Source organism: Odocoileus virginianus, chromosome 4 (assembly GCF_023699985.2).
Source record: "Odocoileus virginianus isolate 20LAN1187 ecotype Illinois chromosome 4, Ovbor_1.2, whole genome shotgun sequence".
Classification (NCBI taxonomy): Eukaryota; Metazoa; Chordata; class Mammalia; order Artiodactyla; family Cervidae; genus Odocoileus; species Odocoileus virginianus.
In genome coordinates, this window is record NC_069677.1 from 65247250 (window position 1) to 65265995 (window position 18746).

At 38.5% G+C, this 18746-nt stretch overlaps 2 protein-coding genes and 1 pseudogene across 5 annotated transcripts in view; 2 read left to right on the plus strand and 1 right to left on the minus strand.

Annotated features, from left to right (window-relative positions):
* Positions 1 to 18746, plus strand: part of GK5 (glycerol kinase 5) — a 94448-nt gene that overhangs the window by 44781 nt on the left and 30921 nt on the right. For all 4 annotated transcript variants that reach the window (XM_070466644.1, XM_070466645.1, XM_070466646.1 and 1 more), the window contains 6 exons: positions 8070 to 8145; positions 8669 to 8730; positions 8813 to 8886; positions 9081 to 9141; positions 10788 to 10914; positions 12263 to 12367. In XM_070466644.1, the coding sequence (XP_070322745.1) occupies positions 8070 to 8145; positions 8669 to 8730; positions 8813 to 8886; positions 9081 to 9141; positions 10788 to 10914; positions 12263 to 12367 (505 nt within the window). The remainder of the gene's footprint in view (positions 1 to 8069; positions 8146 to 8668; positions 8731 to 8812; positions 8887 to 9080; positions 9142 to 10787; positions 10915 to 12262; positions 12368 to 18746) is intronic.
* On the plus strand, positions 12379 to 17073 carry LOC110133326 (ATP synthase subunit g, mitochondrial pseudogene; annotated as a pseudogene).
* LOC110133325 (stathmin-like) lies at positions 16428 to 16933 on the minus strand. The gene has a single exon (XM_070466648.1). It carries the CDS (start codon positions 16931 to 16933, stop codon positions 16484 to 16486), a length of 450 nt encoding a protein of 149 aa, XP_070322749.1. The 3' UTR covers positions 16428 to 16483.

Here is an 18746-nt window from a genome sequence, read left to right on the forward strand (position 1 = left end):
AACACTGTGGCACTGTGTGTTACATTTTCTTTCCATTTTTGTAATTTACATGTTTATTCCTCGGCCCTACACTTAGCTTCTTTGCTGGAATATTTTCGAACTTTGTAAATGGATTCATACAGTGTTTATTCTTTTGTGTCTGACTCCTTTTGCTTAGCGTTATATTTGTGAAATATACCCACATTGTGTGTAAATTAATTTTCTTATATTCTCATTGCTATTTAGTATTCAGCATATGATTTTACCATGGTGTATGCATCCATTCTGTTCATGTACATTTGTGTTATTTCCAGTCTGGGTCCATTATGAATAATGCTGTGTATTTCTATTGCTGTAAATGTATTTCTATTGTATCTATACATGGGAATGGAATTTTTTAGGGCATAAAGGTGTATATATATTTTCACCTTTAGTGGATAATATTAAACGTTTTTCCACTTTTTGTCAGTTTACACACCCCTCAGCAGTGAATGAGAGAGGTTATAATTTCATTTACCATCATAATTGATATTTTCAGTCTAATTTTAGCCATTTTGGTGGGTGGGGTGGTGATATTTCATTGTGGTTTTAGACTAGATTAAAAAAATGAAATCAAACTGTGTGCTATATTACAGGAGACATACTTCAGACCAAAAAAACAGATCAGTTAAGATTAAATGGGGAGTTCCCTTGTGGTCTAGAGGGAGTTAGAGTTCTGGGCTTTCACTTCTGGGGTCCAGATTCAGTCCCTGATCAGCATGCCCCTCCCAAAAAAAGAAAATGCAAAAGTCTAATAAATGAGTCAAAATGATGCTTAAATAAAAGAGTAAATGGGTGGAATCTACTATACAGAACAGACTCACAGACATATAGAAGACAGACTTATGATTGCCAAGGGGTAAAGGGAGTTGTTGAGGGAAGGATTGAGAGTCTGAGATTAGCTGATGCAAATTAGGATATATAGGATGACAAGGACTTACTCTGTAGCACACAGAGCTACAATCAATATTCTGTGATAAACTATAATGGAGAAATATGAAAAAGTATATATACATATATATAATTGAATCATTCTGCTATATAGCAGAAATTTATGCAACAATGTGAATCAGCTATACCTCAGTGAATTATTTTTTTAAAAAGTCAATGGATAGAAAAGATGTCCATGTAAACAGCAACCATAAGCTAAGTGACTATGCTAATATTAGATAAAACAGACTTTAAAAACAAACAAAAATTTTACTAAAGATAAAGAAGAGCATTTTATAATAATAAGTCAATCCATTGGAAATATACAACAGTTACAAACTTGTATGCACCTAATAACAGTGTTCTAAAATACAGGAACAAAAACTGGCAGAACGAAAAGTGAAAATAAACAATTCCCATCAGTGGTAGTTGGAGATGTCAGTACCCCACTTCAATAATTGGTAGAACAGCTGGAGAGAAGATCAATAAAGAAACAGAAAACTTGAACAATAGCATAAACTAACTAGACCTAATAGACTTTTATGGAAAACTAATAACAACAGGATATACATTCTTCTTATATGTGTATGGAAGCTTCTCTAGGATAGACTATATTCTACACCATAATACAGTCTCAGTACAGATATTATACAAAGTATTTCTATGACTACAAAAGAATGAAATTTGAAATAAATAATAGAAAGTTGGGAAGTTCAAAACTATGTGGAAATTAAACAAAGCAATTTAAATAATCTGTTAAAAACAGAAATCCCAAGAGAAATTAGAAAATATTTTGAGATGAATGAAAATGAATGAAAACATAGTATACCAAAATGTGATGTAACAAGAATAGTGTTTACAGGGAAATATTGATTAAGACTATATTACATAGAGAGACTGCATTAAAACAAATCTAATATTCTATCTTAAGACACTGAAAAAAAAATGAGCAAACTAAACTCAAACAAGCAGAAGGAAAGTAATATAAAGATTAGAGTGAAAACTGTTGAAATAAAGAATAGAAAAACAGTTGAAAAAAATCAACAGAATCAAAAGTTGGTTTGAAAAGATTAGCTAGACTGACAAAGAAAAAGGAAAAAAAAAACAAAAAAGAAGATCCAGATAACTAAAATTATGAATGAAAAAGTTAATATTAATTCCAGCTTCGCTGAAGTGAAAAGCATTAGACAATACTATGAACAAGTGTATGCCAGCAAATTAGATAACTTAAATAAAAGGGGAAATTTCTTAGAAATGCACAAACTACCCAGACTGATTCAAGAAGATATATGCAAGCTGAATAAATCATTTGTCCATTAAGAAATTAATACATTTTGATTTCAGAGGAGTTTTAGGTTTACAGAAACCTTGAGCAGAAAGTACAGAGTTTCTATATTCCCCCAATACAGTTTTCCTATTATTAACATTTTGCATTCATATGCTGCATGTTACAATTGATTAATCAATAGTGACACATTATTATAAAGTATTATTGTGATATATCCACAATTACAGTATCATTCACAGTGGTTTCACTGTGCAGATTTTATATGAACATAAATTTTCACCTCATTTGGGTAAATACCTAGGTATGCAATTGCTGGATGGTAAGGTAAGAGTATGTTTTAAATTTGTTAAACTGCCAAATTGTCTTCCAAAGTGGTTCTACCATTTTGCATTCATCCCTATGATGAATGGGAGTTGCTTCATATCCTTGCTAATGTTTGACGTCAGTACTTTGGATTTTAGCTATTCTAATAGTTGTGAGTTTGTGAAGTGTAGAAGGAAATGGTAACCCACTCCACTATTCTTGCCTGGAGAATCCCATGACAGAGGAATCTGGTGGGCTACAGTCCATGGGCTTCCCTGGTGGCTCAGATGGTAAAGCATCTGCCTGCAATGTGGGAGACCTGGGTTCAATCCCTGGGTTGGAAAGATCCCCTGGAGAAGGAAATGGCAACCCACTCCAGTACTCTTGCCTGGAGAATTCCATGGATGGAGGAGCCTGGTAGGCTATAGTCCGTGGGGTAGCAAAGAGTCAGACACCACTGAGGGAATTCACAGTGGTGAATTCAATTACAGTTCATGGGGTTGCAAAGAGTTGGACATCACTGAGTGACTAACACACAATAGTTGTGAAGTAGTATCTCATTGGTTTAATTTACAGTTTCCTAGTAACGTGATATAGAAATATGACTCTACTTGTATTTCTTATTCTTTATGTTGATAAGGACCTGCAGGATATATTGACTAGAAAGGATGACTGCAAAGATCCTTTTCTCATCCTGATCTCGAAACAAAAACTTTCAACATTTCACCATTTAGTATGAATCTATGATAGGTTTTCTTTAGATTTTTTTTTTAATCAAATCTAAGGAAATACTCTCCTTTTCCTGTTTGCTAAGATATTTTCTTATGTGTGGATGCTGACTTTATCAAACACATTTTCTGCACTTAGCACAGAACCTGCTTGGGCCTCATGCGTGCATGTGTGCTGAGTTGCTTCAGTCGTATTCGACCATGTCTGACCCCATGGACTATAGCCCACCAGGCTCCTCTGTTCATGGGATTCTCCAGGCAAGAAAACTGAAGTGGGTTACCATTCCCTTCTCCAGAGGATCTTCCCAACCCAGGGCTCGAACTCATGTCTCTTACATCACCTGCATTGGCAGGTGGGTCCTTTACCACTAGTGCCACCTGGGAAGCTTGGGCCTTGTAGGATGTTTTAAATTCATTGCTTGATATCTTGTTGATTTGGAAACCTTATCAACTGTTATCTTCAAGTGTAAATTTCTGCTCCATTCTCCTTCTAAAAGTCTGCTTACATGTATGTTAGATCTTTTTACTAAATCCTTTTTGACTCCTACTCTTTATTACATATTTTCCATTCTTTGGTCTCTATGGGCCTTATTTTGGGTATTTTCATCTAACCTGTCTTCCAACTGTTTTATTATGTCTTTGTTTCTAATACACTATTATTAAAACCCAACCCTTAAGTTCTTAGTTTTTTAGTTTTAGGATTTCTTTCTACCCTCATGCCCCAAATCAGCATGGTATTTTAAAAGTCCATGGCTAGTATCTGTAACTCCTATGGTTTGTTTCTTTCTCCTTCCCACCCTCACCAGCTACCCCTGCCGTAATGTTCTATTGTTTCCTCATATGCCTGATTACTTTGTTGTTATTCAGTCACTAAGTCATGTCTGACTCCTTGTGATGCCATGGGCTGCAGTACACCAGGCTTCCCTGTCCTTCACCATCTCCCAGAGTTTGCTCAAACTCATGTCCATTGAGTAGGTGATGCTGTCCAACTATCTCAGCCTCTGTTGCCCCTTTTCCTCCTGCTTTCAGTCTTTCCCAGCATCAGAGTCTTTTCCAGTGAATCAGCTCTTCACATCAGGTGGCCAAAGTATTGGAGTTTTAGCTTCAGCATCAGTCCTTCTAATGAATATCAGGATTGATTTCCTTTAGGATTGACTGGTTTGATTGCAGGGTGACAATATACAGCCTTGAAGTACTCCTTTCCCAACTTTAAAGCAGTCCATTGTTTCACGTCTGGTTCTAACTGTTGCTTCTTGACCTGCACACAAGTTTCTCAGAAAGCAGATAAGGTGGTCTGGTATTCTCATCTCTAAGAATTTTCCACAGTTTGTTGTGATCCACAGAATCAAAGGCTTTAGCATAGTCAGTGAAGCATAAGTAGATATTTTTCTGGAATTCTCTTGCTTTTTCTGTGATCCAGAGGATGTTGGCAATTTGATCTCTGGTTCCTCTGCCTTTTCTAAATCCAGCTTGATTGAAATGATTCAAAGCTGAGATGGAGTTCCTATAAGAAACTTTTAGTTTAGTTTACCCCTACTCTAGAGTAGAGTCATTTGGAGTCTTAACCCAATGTAAAGAGGATTGCTCTTGGTCCTCCTGCTTTAGGAAGCCCTGATACTACTCTGTCCCTCAGTAACCTCATGAGGACCTACTGCCTATCAGAGGGGCTGGCCCTGAAGTAGTTTTTAAATGAACAAGTGAGTTTACTACCTGGTGGGCATTGTTGCTACTTGCTGAAATACAGACTAACCTTTGGAGACTTGCCTGTTGGTCTAGTGGTTAGGACTGCACTCCCAATGCCAGGGGCACAGATTCAGTCCCTGGTCAGGGAACTAGGATCATGACACATGGCATGGCAAAAAAGAAAGATGCAGATGAACCTTCGTCTAATTTGAAACAAATTATAGAATCACAATTTATAAATTTAAAGTTTCTAAGTACTCCATATTTAGGGTTTCCAGGGTGGCTCAGCGGTAAAGAATCCGCCTGCAGTGTAGGAGTCACAGGAGATTACAGGTTCAGTCACTGAGTCTGGAAGATCCCCTGGAGGAGGGCATGGCAACCCACTCCATATTCTTGCCTGGAGAATCCCATGGACAGAAGAACCCGGGGGGCTACAGTCTAAGGGGTTGCAAAGAGTTGGACACGACTGAAGCAGCTTAGCATGCATGTACACACTCCATATTTAAGTGGTATAATACCTGACTCTTCAAAATACTTGTTATAAGGAATCTACAGATGACTTCTCTTTTTAAAATTTATGCCATTCATCTTCTTCTATTGATCCCTTCTACTATTAAAATACAATTCATTCTTAAATGTGTTCATTTGTTGTTTTTTTACTTCATTTATTTAGCAATTTTTTTTTTTTTAACATCTGTAATTTGAAAGGGATGTTCCTAGGTGTTGGAGTTATAAATGTAATATAGTTCCTGCTCTTAAGGAGTTTAGGGAATGAATGGTGTTGTGAGATAATGACTGTAGGGAAGATGTCCTTGGATGCTGGGTTGGGCACATCCAGGAAATGCTAGTCTTAAAGGACAAATAAGAGTTGGAGAGATAACCAAGTAGGATTTGGGGAATTGTTTTCCAGTAAGTTAACGATATCTTTACAAGCATGGCAGTTTCTCTGTTAGCTAGTTTAAGGAGGTTTTGATTCTTTTTTTGCTTTGGCAGATTTCTTCTGTGATGTGCCAAGTAAGTAATGTTTTAGACTTTCAGAGATCGTGAGGATTCCCTCACAACTAGTCCACCACTGTAGTGTGAAACTAGCCATAAATAATATATAAAGAAATGAGTGTGGCTGTGTTCTGTGTTTGGTAAAACTTTAAGGAAATGAAAAGTTGAATTTCATGTTTTATGTGTCACAAAGTATTCTTTTTGTTTTTTTTTAACTATTATAAAATTATAAAAGCATTCTTAACTTGTGATACAGAAACAGGCAACTGGTTTGATTTGACATGTGAGCTTTATTGTGCTATATCCCATTTTAGACTTTCTATATTTAGACATATTTGTATATGTAAACTAAAAAATAGATACACTTTTTCTTCATCACAAAAGTAAGCATACTTGGTGTAAAACTAAAGCCTTTCGTACTCTATAGAAATTGCTTAGAATTGTTGAGGGTCAATTCTAGAAATTATTTCTCTCTATATTAATTTTATAAAAAATGGGATGATACTGTGTTTAGTGATTGGCACTTGATCATGCACTTATAATTTATCTTTTTGAACTGTCAAGTGAGTGTATGCTCCTCGGTTCTGTCTCATCACAACAAAGATTTGGAGCAATGGACATTAAAGCCCTCGGCGCATCACAGCTCTCGGGTCTTGGACAAACTGTGTTATAGCTCTTAGACAAATCAGTTACAGCTCTATTTTATTTAGAAGATAGCAGGAGAATCCATGCTCGAAGTGTGAGGGCATGCCAACCCAAAGACACTAAGAGAAGAGAGTGGGGGAGCGTGCCAGCACTCGGGAGAGAGAGGGGGAGAGAAAGAGAGAGAGAAAGAGCACACTTTGTCTCTCAATGAATTTTTGCAATGAGACATCAGAGCCTGAGCTTCATTAGGTCCTGAAGCCAGGCATCCTGGGTTTTGGCTGGGCTCGAGTCCCGGGAGAGAGCTGAAGGACAGGAGGAAAAAGCAGTGGGAAAAACGTGCCAAGGAATCCCCTTCATAGCCTGCTGGAAAATCTGCTAAATTTCTGACCTATGCTCACAGTTTTCATTGGCCTGATCCTTGGCACAGAGAAGAATAAGGACAGAAGAACCCCTACCGGCTTGGGTCACAGCTATTGGGGCTCAGCAGATAGTGCCTTTGGGACATACCGAAGAATAGCCTCTCCAGAGTCCCTCAATTGCACCCACTGCCGCCCGTCTTTTCGGGGGGGGGGGGGGGCGGGTTTCAAGGAAACAAGAAATGAGAGATTGTAAAGGAATTAAGATTTCGTTAGGCATATGTCCCTCCAGCCATAGGAGCAAGGACCTCCTACCTTAACCGGAAGTCTTCTGGAATCTGAAGCTGAGCTTTCTGCTGAGTTCGTTTTTTGTTCTCCTGGTCTCCAGCACGATGGGCCTCTTGTCACTTCCCTTGCGCAGGTTTTCTTTGCATTCCGCTTCTACCTCAGGAGCTTTGGCAGAGGTGGGCTCCTGCTGTGCTTGGCCTCCTGCTTGAGGGGCCCCCGCCGAGGTTGTCTCAGTCAGGTTAAATCTGAGCCATGGCACCATAGGTGTCAGGCAAGTGTATGCTCCTCAGTGGGAGTGTATGCTCCTCGGTTCTGTCTCATCACAACAAAGATTTGGAGTGACGGACATTAAAGCCCTTAGCACGTCACAGCTCTCGGGTCTTGGACAAACGTGTTACAGCTTTTAGACAAAGCAGTATTACAGCTCTATTTTATTTAGAAGATAAAAGGAGAATCCATCCTCGAAGCATAAGGGCATGCCAACCCAAAGACATGAAGAGAAGAGAGTGGGGGAGCACGCCAGTGCGTGGGAAGAGAGAGAGAGGGAGGAGGAGAGAGAGAGAGAGCGCGTGAGAGAGAGCGTGCACGCATGTGGTGGGGGGCAGGGGGAGAGCCCTTTGGTTCCTCTTTTTATCTGTTTTTCCCTCCCCCTGGGCCTACCCTATGCAAATTGGGCTACCCAGGAGTGCTCTTTGTTCTACCTGAAGTCCTCACTCGGGTCCTCCGACCTTCCTTTGTTCTATTTTCTCAGGCTTTTAGCCACCGCCATTTTGGACTCCTGTTTCCTATTCTAACTACCTAACAGAACTGATCATGTGCTGTTGTGTTTTCAAGGTGGGAAAGGCAGTGGAAGAAGAAAATTGCTGCTTTGGGACTGTTGATACCTGGTTGTTACATAAGCTCACAAAAGGTAAAGGTGATTTGATAGATCTGCTCAAGTAACTGGAATTTGACCGATAGAAATCATTCATCTTAAAGAAGTGAAAGTTTTAAACTTTTTCCCCCATATCCCAGACATCCTGTTTTTTTGGGGGACCCTAGTAACTTCCTGTTACAGTAAAGCTGGATTAATTTCAGATATTTTCTAAGAAAAGAGTGATTTTTAAATTGTGATGACACCTCAAACATAAGACTGAGAACCCTGGTAAGACTTGAGTTCAATACCGAATCTGCTTCTTTGCAACTATACCTAGAGTATATATAGCTGTAGGTAATCACATTGCTTCTCTGAGCCCCTTTCCTCATCTTTAAACTAGAAATCATGATCTGACAATGTGCCTAAAGGCATTAAACAGGAAATTACTTTGGAGACTTTGCTCTGGAAATGCGCATTTGAAATGAATTTGAGAGCAGGCAAGACTGAGACTGCTAAGGATATGGGTGTAGATTCACATTACCTGATAATAAATAGATCATTTCCAATGTAAATTTAGGTTCTGAATTTGCCACGGATTTTTCAAATGCCAGCACAACCGGGCTTTTTGATCCATATGAGGTGAAATTTTTTCCCCTTCTTTTTGAATCACCAGTTTTTGTGTAATTTAGCTAGAATTCTGATGACATATTTTTATGCCCAGATGAGTTGGAGCAAGATCATTACCTCCCTGCTTTCAATCCCGCTCTCTCTCCTGCCTCCTGTGAAGGATACGAGGTAATAATGAAAATCAGATATAGAAACCAGCAAAATTGTCCCTGAATTCACCTTGCCTTTGTGGGGAAAAGCATTTTATCATTATTACACCTCCAAGGTGCTTGTACATTCATTATGTAACTTTTGGGCTATGCTAAATTTTAGAATTAATATTTCTAGAGCTGTAACTTACTTTTTAATCTATTTTCTTGAAGCCACAATTTTGGATCAGTGGATGAAGAGATATTTGGTGTGCCTATACCAATAGTGGCCTTGGTAAGTAGAAAACTTGAGGTTTTTCCTTGTATAGTATAAACTAAATGAATATCTGTGAATAGTTGGGTTTAGTTTAAGAAACACAAACATCCTTGCATAATAGAGTGTCTTTTTTCTTTTTAAGTTAAAGGGCCCTGAATATAATCAGAAGGATTCTGTTTTCTGCAAAGGGGACTGATGGGCTAGTGTTCTATCATGGAAATTCTTTATAACTTTTCCTGACTTCTATATATGTTGTTTTTCAGAAAAGTGCTATGTTAAATTTTTAGAAAATGTATTCTGAGTAATATGTGGTTTATATTTGATATTCTGAGATAGAAAGCAGTGATAAGGCCAATGCTTAATTTATACTCAATATAATGAGAAACTGTGAGAGGGAAATTAAAATAAAGAAGACAAATATTTGCATTTTATTTTTTATTATTTTTTAAAGTGTAGTTACATTTTATAAAACCCTTCATCTACTGAGACAGTAAAGAATCTGTGGATGAGTGAAAAATTAGCTGTTTCTGGTTTTTGAAGTTCTTTGTTTCTTATTAGCAATTAATTAATTAATTTGGCTGTGCCAGATCTTAGTTGATACATTCGGGATCTTTAGTTGTGGCATGTGAACTCTTAGTTGTAACATGTGGGATCTAGTTTCCTGATTAGGGATCAAACCCAGGCCCACTGCATTGCGAGCATAGTCTTAGCCACTGGACCATCAGTAAACTCCCTGAGGTTTCTTTCTTAACTATAGAGACGCAGGCCTTGCTTTTAATTTCCTGTAACAGTTTAAGAAGGAGGTATAGAACATCTGACCCTAGATAGACAATCACTCCAGTAGGTGGAGGAGTCAAGTGAGGGGAGGGGAATTTAATTCTCAAATTACAAGTTCCTTGGAGAAGATCAGTCTTATTCAACTCGGAGTAGGCTCAGGTTTAGATTAAGTTATGGCTAGAAAACTTATTGATTAGTGAGAAAGCATTCTTCAGGTGAGTTTTGGTTCTTAAAATATTGCTGTGTATATATATTAAATATATCTACATGTAGTTACATTAGCAAAATGTTATAGGGAGTTTCCTGGTGGCCTGGTAGTTAGGATTTGACACTTTCACTGTCATGGCTGGAATTCAATTCCTGATTAGGGGACTGAGATCCCACAAACCATGTGTTGTGACCAAAAAAAAAAGTTATAATTTTTCTTTTTAACAAAAATGTATGGTTGGGAAATATATGGTTTTAACCTACATCTACTTATTCACCTATGCTACTTCTTAAAAAGGAAATTTGTGTGGTCTGTTATTTTGACTAATGAATGAAGGTGCTTGCAAGTTGCAAATGACCAACCTTAGCTGTTTTTTCTGCACGTATTTTATTCTGACTTTTGTTATTAAGATTATTCTTATGATTCTTCAAAGTGGTCAAGTAGATTGCCCACTAAAAATTCCCAAGACATGTTAGTTTTGCACATAATGTTATAGTCCTAGGGAGACTCCTGTTATATAGTTGTTGCTATGTTCTCACCAGGGAGTTTGTTTAAAGGAAAAAGAAAAAAAGGAAAGAAAATATTGAACCATGAGACTGTAGTGAGTAAGACAGTAGGATACAGTGAAATGGAACACTGCTAAAGGCAAAAAGATCTTATATTTGTTTGTCTTTGGCAGGTCGCTGACCAGCAATCTGCCATGTTTGGAGAATGCTGCTTTCAGACAGGAGATGTGAAGTTAACTATGGGAACTGGGACGTTTTTGGATATTAATACTGGAAATAAGCCTCAACAGAGTGTTGGAGGTAAGGAGTTAGAATTTATCTTATTTGTTAATGAAATATCACTTTTTTTCCACTCAACTTTTGTGATACTACTTTCCTATTTTATATTAAGGATATTCTATGATATTTTTCATTGTTCTTCGAGATAGTCAATACCAAATTTTCTTTTTTTCTTTTAATTAAAAGCACTAAAAAATAACGAGGATTTTATGGAAAAATTCAGAAAGATTAGGATATTTTGGTCAGTTTTTCAAAGATTTACCTTTAACACTCATTATATTTATTTAAATCATCTTTCTAGGTCTCTAAAATTTCTTTCATGTGTTGGGATTTATTCTTTTCGTGAATATTTTTGGGATCGGTACTTCTCAACTAGTGATGCATGTGTATTCAGGGTTTCATTCTAATTTGTTTTTTGGCTCACTGTGTGGCATGTGGGATCTTATTAATAGTTCCCTGACCAGGGATGGAACCCCTAGCCCCTGTGGTGAAAGCATGAAGTCTTAACCACTGAACTACCAGGGAGTGTGTTAGTCACTCAGTCATGTCCTACTCTTTGTGACTATATGGACTCTAGCCCGCTAGGCTCTTCTGTCCATGGAATTCTTTAGGCAAGAATACAGGAGTGGAAACTCCTGTATATTTAGGATTTTAATAATAACTGCTAAGAATTTGTTCTCCCTAATCGAAGAAATCCTGGAATGCAGAATCCAAGAAATATAGATTGTGTAACTACACTCGGGAGCACTTGGGGCTTTTAGTCTGAGCCCTGGTTCTCTAACATGGTTACTTAGAGGTGAATTTTAAAATCTTTTTCCTGTCTTTCATCCTCCCTACTGTTCTTCATTTTCCCTTAATTGGGAAAATGAAAGCTAGAAAAATGATCTTTATAAAAATTAAGTGAAATAAAAAAGGAAAATGATCATTGTTTCTATTTAGAAACTGCAGATAAATGCAATAACATGGTTAGTTCTCTAACAAACAAATCTGGTAATAACCATTACTTTCTCAATTAAAATATTGTTTCTGTGTTTCTAGAGACATAGATATGCTTGTAGCTAATAAAAGCTAATATTTATTGTTCATATTCTATGCCAGGTACTAATTCTTTTTCTGTATTAACTCAGTTTATTCTCACAGGAGCTCTCTGAGGTAGGCCATTTTATAGTCAAGGAAACTGAAGCTAAGAAGTTAGAAACTTGTAAAACCCACATCTAGAAAATGAGACAGGGCTGGGATTTGAACTCAGGCAGTCTGTCTCCACAGGCATGTTGCTAGTTTTTGAGATAATCAGATTGCTCCACTGCAGACACCTCTGTAATGAATTCACTCTTTATTATGTGACATATATTGTTTATTTGTTTTTAAGGCTTTTATCCATTAATTGGGTGGAAGATTGGACAAGAAGTGGTGTGCTTAGCTGAAGGCAATGCGGGAGACACAGGCACTGCCATAGAGTGGGCTCAACAGTTAGGTAAGTTGTCTTCTAAATGGCTTTCATAGATAGGCCAGTCCTAACTCAAGACAACCATATGATCTAATCAGCAGGGAATGAATGGATTGTTTGAATGAAACTCAAAATAAAATTACATATGCTAGAAGAAAATATGGGCCTCCCTGATGGCTCAAATGGTAAAGAATGTGCCTGCAATGCAGGAGACCTGGGTTTGATCCCTGGGTTGGGAAGATCCCCTGGAGAAGGAAATGGCTACCCACTGTGATATTCTTGCCTGGAGAATTCCATGGATAGAGCCACTATTTTGTGATGCATTTGTTATCTGTCATCTTTGTTCTTCACTGTCTAGTTAGTCTGTGACTGTGTCTAATCAAAATTCTGAGTCTGCAAAGTTGGATTTCAGTGATCTCTAGAAACCTCCTCTCCCTTCCAGTTGTGACCTGTCCTGGCTTTCCCTGGAGAGCCCTCCTTTTATTCTCCTTTCTATCCACTTAAAATATGCTCCTGTTTTTCCCTGGCTGCTCAGAAGTCTTTGATTTCTTTGTTTAGAATAGTTTAAGTTGCCTTTATAATATTCTCAGTGTCATGAATAGTGTCATGACCTACTATGGAGGAGCTGTGCAGTGTCATGGATAAGAATATGGCCCTGGTTCCATCAGCCTCTTGTTTTTTTGTTTGTTTTAATTTTTACTTTATATTGGAGTATACAGGTGATTCAGTGGTAAAGAACCCCCCTGCCAATGCAGGAGATGTAGGTTCGATCCCTGGGTTGGAAAAATCCCCTGGAGAAGATTGAAATGGCAGCCTATTCCAGTATTCTTACCTGGATAATTCCATGGACAGAGGAGCCTGGTGGGATTGAAGTATAGTTGATTTACATTGTTGTGCCAATCTCTGGGCTAGTCACAGCAAAGTGACTTATTTTTACACATAAGTACATTCTTTCTTTTAACATTCTTTTCCATTATGATTTATCTCAGGAGATTGGATATAGTTCCCTGTGCTATACAGTAGGACTTTGTTGTTTCTCCATTCTAAATATCATGGTTTACATCTACCAACTCCAAATTCCCAGCCCTCTCTCTCTTTTCCCCTGCTCCCTCTTGGCAACCACAAGTCTGATCTTTATATCCACACCACAATCTAAATTTAGAACTTCTTTGTTCTCCCTGAAAGAAACCCCCATACCCATTGGTGGTGATTCCCCATTTCACACCCCGCCCCCCAGCCCTAAGCTACTGTTAATCTACTTTCTGTCTCAATAGATTTGTGTATTCTGGAAATTTCATATGGATGGAATCAAACAATATGTGGTCTGTTATAACTGGCTTCTTTTACTCACCCATATTTTAGCATGTATTACTTCATTTCTTTTTATTGCTGATTAATTTTCCATTATATGCATGTGCCACAGTTTATCCACTCATCAGTTGATGGGCATCTGGGTTGTTTCTACTTTTTGGCTATTGTGAACCATGAACAGCCTGTATATTACATTTTATTATATTAAATTTTATATTAAAAATTATATTAGATTTTGAGAGGGTCTGGCTTTTTACTTTGTTGATTTGAACTAAGCTGATTTTGTTTAAAGACAAAAATAGTTCTGTTGGCAGAAAACAAACAATCTGGAGGAAAATACCAATCTCTGCTTCTTCCTTTCTTTCTTTCTCTTTCTCTATAAACCTGAACCTGTGTTATAAGCTTAAGATATTTGCTACCAAAAAACAAATGTTTACTTGAAAAGTTTTTATCACTTAAAATCTCTTCTTTAAATGTACTACTTTCAAATTTTAAGTGTTTTTAAGTCAACTCAGACTTATCAGAAATAGAAAATATGGGAAGTTCTCTGGAGGTCCAGTAGGTAAGCCTCTGCACTTGCACTGCCAAGGGTGAGGGTTCAATTCCTGGTTAGAGAACTAAGATCCCACGAGCTGCACAGTGCGACCAAAAAAAAAAAACAAGCAAAAATAAATAGAAAGTATAGGTTACATATCAATATTTTTTCTTTTTTAGTTGTTCCTTTTATTAATTTTGCTCCTTCCTAAAAGATGCAATGGAAAAGCAGAATAACTTCACATTCCTCATTTTAAAAAAATCATTCCCTAGTTTCTTATGACAGCATGTACACGTTGCCAGTGGAAATCATTTCTGCTGCTTTGCTGGCTTGAGGCTCAGTCACTGTGACTCTCAAATGATGAACACTGTTTTCTGGGAGATGGAGCAAAATGGCCCTGACCTAGAAAAGTGATGTGTTTCCAGTGGAGGCATAAGGAGCCCCCCAAAGGCCCGTCCCATCTCTGGCAGGAAATAAGAAACCTTTGGTCTGATTGAAGAGAGAGAGAATTCGGAGTTGAATTATTTACTTTAAAAGTTTTATCATTGACAGAGCTACTCAGTGGTATTTATTAAATTACTGGTATATACCTGTCTGAAATTCATGCAAAAAGTTGACCTTTATTTTAATGTATCTCTTTCTATTCTGAGAATTCACTGTAACATCAAAAAAATAACTAAATTATGTTCAGGAGAAATGCAGTGTATCAGAGCATAAATAACCTGGTCATTTCCTTGGAGATGTGTATTCTGAGCCTTTATGTCTCTGTGTGATGTTCTGGATTTGTTCCACTCTGAATGGTGGCTTCCTTCTACCCCTTTTCTGGGTTAACACTCAGGCTTAGGTGTAAAAGCTCTTCTAAGCCAGTTCCATCTTCATTTTTTAGATTTGTTTTCTTAATCTTTTTACACAGGCTAATTCTCACTTTTCCCCTTACTCCTTTTGTTAACTGCCCCATTTGAGTCTGTGGGATCATCTCTTTTTCCTTCTCTTCTGGTCCATCTCTGCTCCCCATCACTCTTTGTTCTATTTTGGTATATCAATCTTAGAAATATGTTTATGTCTTCCTGCTTTTATTCACTTAACAAGTAATTGAGTGCTAAGTACAAGCCCAGAACTCCATGCTAGGAGACACCTAGGAGTAAGACAGATGCTTCTTGCCTTCATGAAGGTCATAGTCTAGGAGAGTCTAGGAAGGTGTAGTCTAGGAAAGATGTATATTAAATGAATAATTTTGGGAAAAAACAACTAAAAAAATAGTGTTAGATACCAGGAAGGAGAAGTATACCTTCCGGGCGGGTGACATTCAGCCAGCCAGTCGGGGCAACGGGCTCTCCGTCCTAGTACCATGGCCCAGTTTGTCCGTAACCTCGAGGAGAAGGCCCCGGCGCTGGTCAACACTGCTGTGACTTACTCGAAGCCTCGACTGGCCATGTTTTGGTACTATGCCAAGGTTGAACTGGTTCCTCCAACCCCTGCTGAGATCCCTACAGCAATTCAGAGCTTGAAAACAATTATCAACAGTGCTAAAACCCGTAGCTTCAAACAGCTCATTGTTAAGGAAGCTCTCCTGAATGGTTTGGTGGTCACTGAGGTGTGGATGTGGTTTTATGTTGGCGAGATCGTAGGCAAGCGGTTTGAAGACCAATTTTTAACATGTGATTATATTTGCTTTATTATTCAAGTGTTCTTGGACCATGTGTGAGCAGACTGCTATTTGAATAAAATAAGACAATGTGTCAGAAAAAAAAAAATACCAGGAAGGAGAAGTATAAATAGAATCAATGATCTTTTTCTAAACGGAGGGCTTTGCCTGGTATGGGGACTCAGAAGGCTTCTTTATTTTCTTTTTTTTTTTGCACTGTGCAGCTTTATTAACCATTCAAGTACAGTAGTGTCTGTAAGATTGGGACAGAATTGGGATTTAAAAGTGAACAGATATTCAGCATCTAACAATTTGAAAGAAGCCACTACATACTCTTTTCACAGACATGTTTTCATGGAGCCAATACAGTACTAGCCATTAACCCAGCACACCAGGTGTACTGAGGTAGAAAAGATGCAACAAGAAAAATAGCTACATTAGAAAGACTTCAACACTTTAGAAAAAGAGTAAAACACTTTTTGTTTCTCCCCTTTAGCCCCTAGAACAACATCATACCATCTGGATCTACCTATACAGTCCTACATCAGCTTCTAGAATATTTGTCAGGAGGGCAAAAGTAAAATGACACCGGCCAGTACAGTCTTTGGATATTTAGGAAGGGGAGGGGGAGCAAGTCAGTTCTCAGATCAAATTAGTCAGCTTCAGTCTCGTCAGCAGGGTCTTTGGATTCTTTGTTCTTCCGCACTTCTTCAATGTGCTTGTCCTTCTCTCGCAAACGCTCCAGTTTGGCAGCCATTTGTGCCTCCTGGTTCTCTTTGTTGGCTTCCATCTTGTAGGTCAGCTTCTCTTCTGCCATTTTACTGAAGTTGTCATTCTTCTCTATCACTTTCTGAAGCACTTCTTTCTCGTGCTCCCGTTTCTTGGCAAGCTGCTTCAAGACCTCAGCTTCATGGGACTTGCATCTTTCTTCTGCAGCTTCTAATTTCTTCTGAATTTCCTCCAGGGAAAGATCCTTCTTCTTAGGAGGGAAAAAGGGAAATTCTGGGACAGATTCTTTTGATCGAGGGCTGAGAATCAGCTCAAAAGCCTGGCCTGAGGCACGCTTCTCCAGTTCCTTCACCTGGATATCAGAAGAAGCCATGGTGAAGAGAAGACAAGAGACTGGCAGTGTACTCTACACGATTCACTGGCAAGGAAAACCCCCCACTTTGTCTGTGTCTGCCATGTGGAAAACAAAACGCCCAAACTAGTATTAACCAATAAAGTCGCACTCCTATTGTTCCTGCGGTTTAAGGTCCTCATTCAACAGCGGGTTAACATGAATTATCAACAAATTTCATGAAGCTTTAGGTCTTAGGTTACACCTATTTGCTGCCTTGTGCAGAATTTTTCCACGAAAAAAAACCTCTACATCCCTTGATCTTTTCAAAGGTCATGATTCCTGCAGACCCAAGTCTAGTGTCAAACACGTAGGAATACAAGTTCTCAACAGCGGGAACTTAAAATCAGAGGCAGGGAAAGCCCGTCGGATGAGCATGAGACTCCCAGTCCAGAAGGCTTCTTTAAAGAAGTGATATTTCAGCTGCGCCCTGAAGGAGGAACAAGAGTGATTGGACAGATGAGGGAGGCAGCTGGTCAAGGAGCAGCCCAAGCAGAGAAGACCAGTGAAGAAGGCCCTGAGGAGAGAGGAGCATGGGCCATTTAAGGAACTGAAAGAATGCACTATTTCTTTTCTACAACTGAGACAGTTCCCATCTCTGTTGTCCTCCAGTGATGTGGGTCAGGAGACATCTTTTCCCTAGCAGTTTCATTTTTAATTGCTACATGTCACATCTGCATGCTCCAGGAAATCCCCCTCAGACTGAGCATACATTGAAAGTTACCCAGGACTCTTGTTTACTAGAAATAAAGTAAAACTGATTTCTTCTCTCTGGGTATCTTCCCAAGAGAGATAATAGCCTTTCTCATTAGAGGAGATGAGATAAACATTCTCTCCTCTAGGAACTAATTAGGTGATGGTGAATGGTTGTATGTTATTCCTAGTGACTAGTGTCTTTGTTCATGGTCTTGCATCCCTCTTGCTTCCTGCTGGAATGACAAACAGTAAGATAAATACGGCTATAGCTGGAGTGGAGCCTGCCTAGCCATAAATGAAGCCTTGAGCTATCAAGGAGACTCTGCAAAGGGTCTGTAGAGGACACCAACAGAATGTTACTGGAGAACATACTGGAGGCTGTTGGGGATGCTATAGATGCTCACCATGGATTGAGCTGGCCGAGTCAAGAGCAGATCCCCTCAGCTGTAGAGAAGCAAGAGCTGGGCCTGATCACCCTGGGAGAGCCTGACAGAGATGGGCACCAGTACTTATTTGTCTGATTACTTCTCCAGGCTGAAGGGAGAGGTCTCATCTTTCTCATAGTTTGAGAAACCCCAGAGCCAAGGGTGTTCTTTCCCTTACCTTCCACTGCCTGCTAGCCCCAATAAGCCTGACCTGAAAGAGAGCACAAAATATTTAAGGATACACAGCCCCTTGAAGGAGGGTGACCAAGTTCGATAAACTACAACAAACTAAATGTGAGGTACATATTGATAGAGGAAAAATCAGGGGGAAAAAATATGTGACCAACAATATTTTATTTTCTGGAGTATGAAAATGGAATTATGGAAACAGAATTAGGAAAATGTAAAAATTGAAGAGAGAATTGAAAATAAACTTTCCTGAACTGAAAAAAGACCTAAGTTTTCAGAGTGAAATGGCTTTACCAAGTTAAAAAGGGTACAAACTAAGACAGTCATAGGTAGATGAATTGTCTGAATCTCAAGAATAAAGAAAAGAGTCAAGATAGAATAGTTTATAAAGAGGAGAGAATCAGATCAGCATGTAAGTTAGTTGTAAAGTTTGGAAAGTGGAACTGCATCTACGCGTTACAGAGAAAAAAATAGCCAGTTTTCCA

Bases quoted from the DNA above. Each gene is read 5' to 3' on its own strand.
- LOC110133325 (XM_070466648.1), bottom strand. From the start codon at position 16,933: ATGGCTTCTTCTGATATCCAGGTGAAGGAACTGGAGAAGCGTGCCTCA.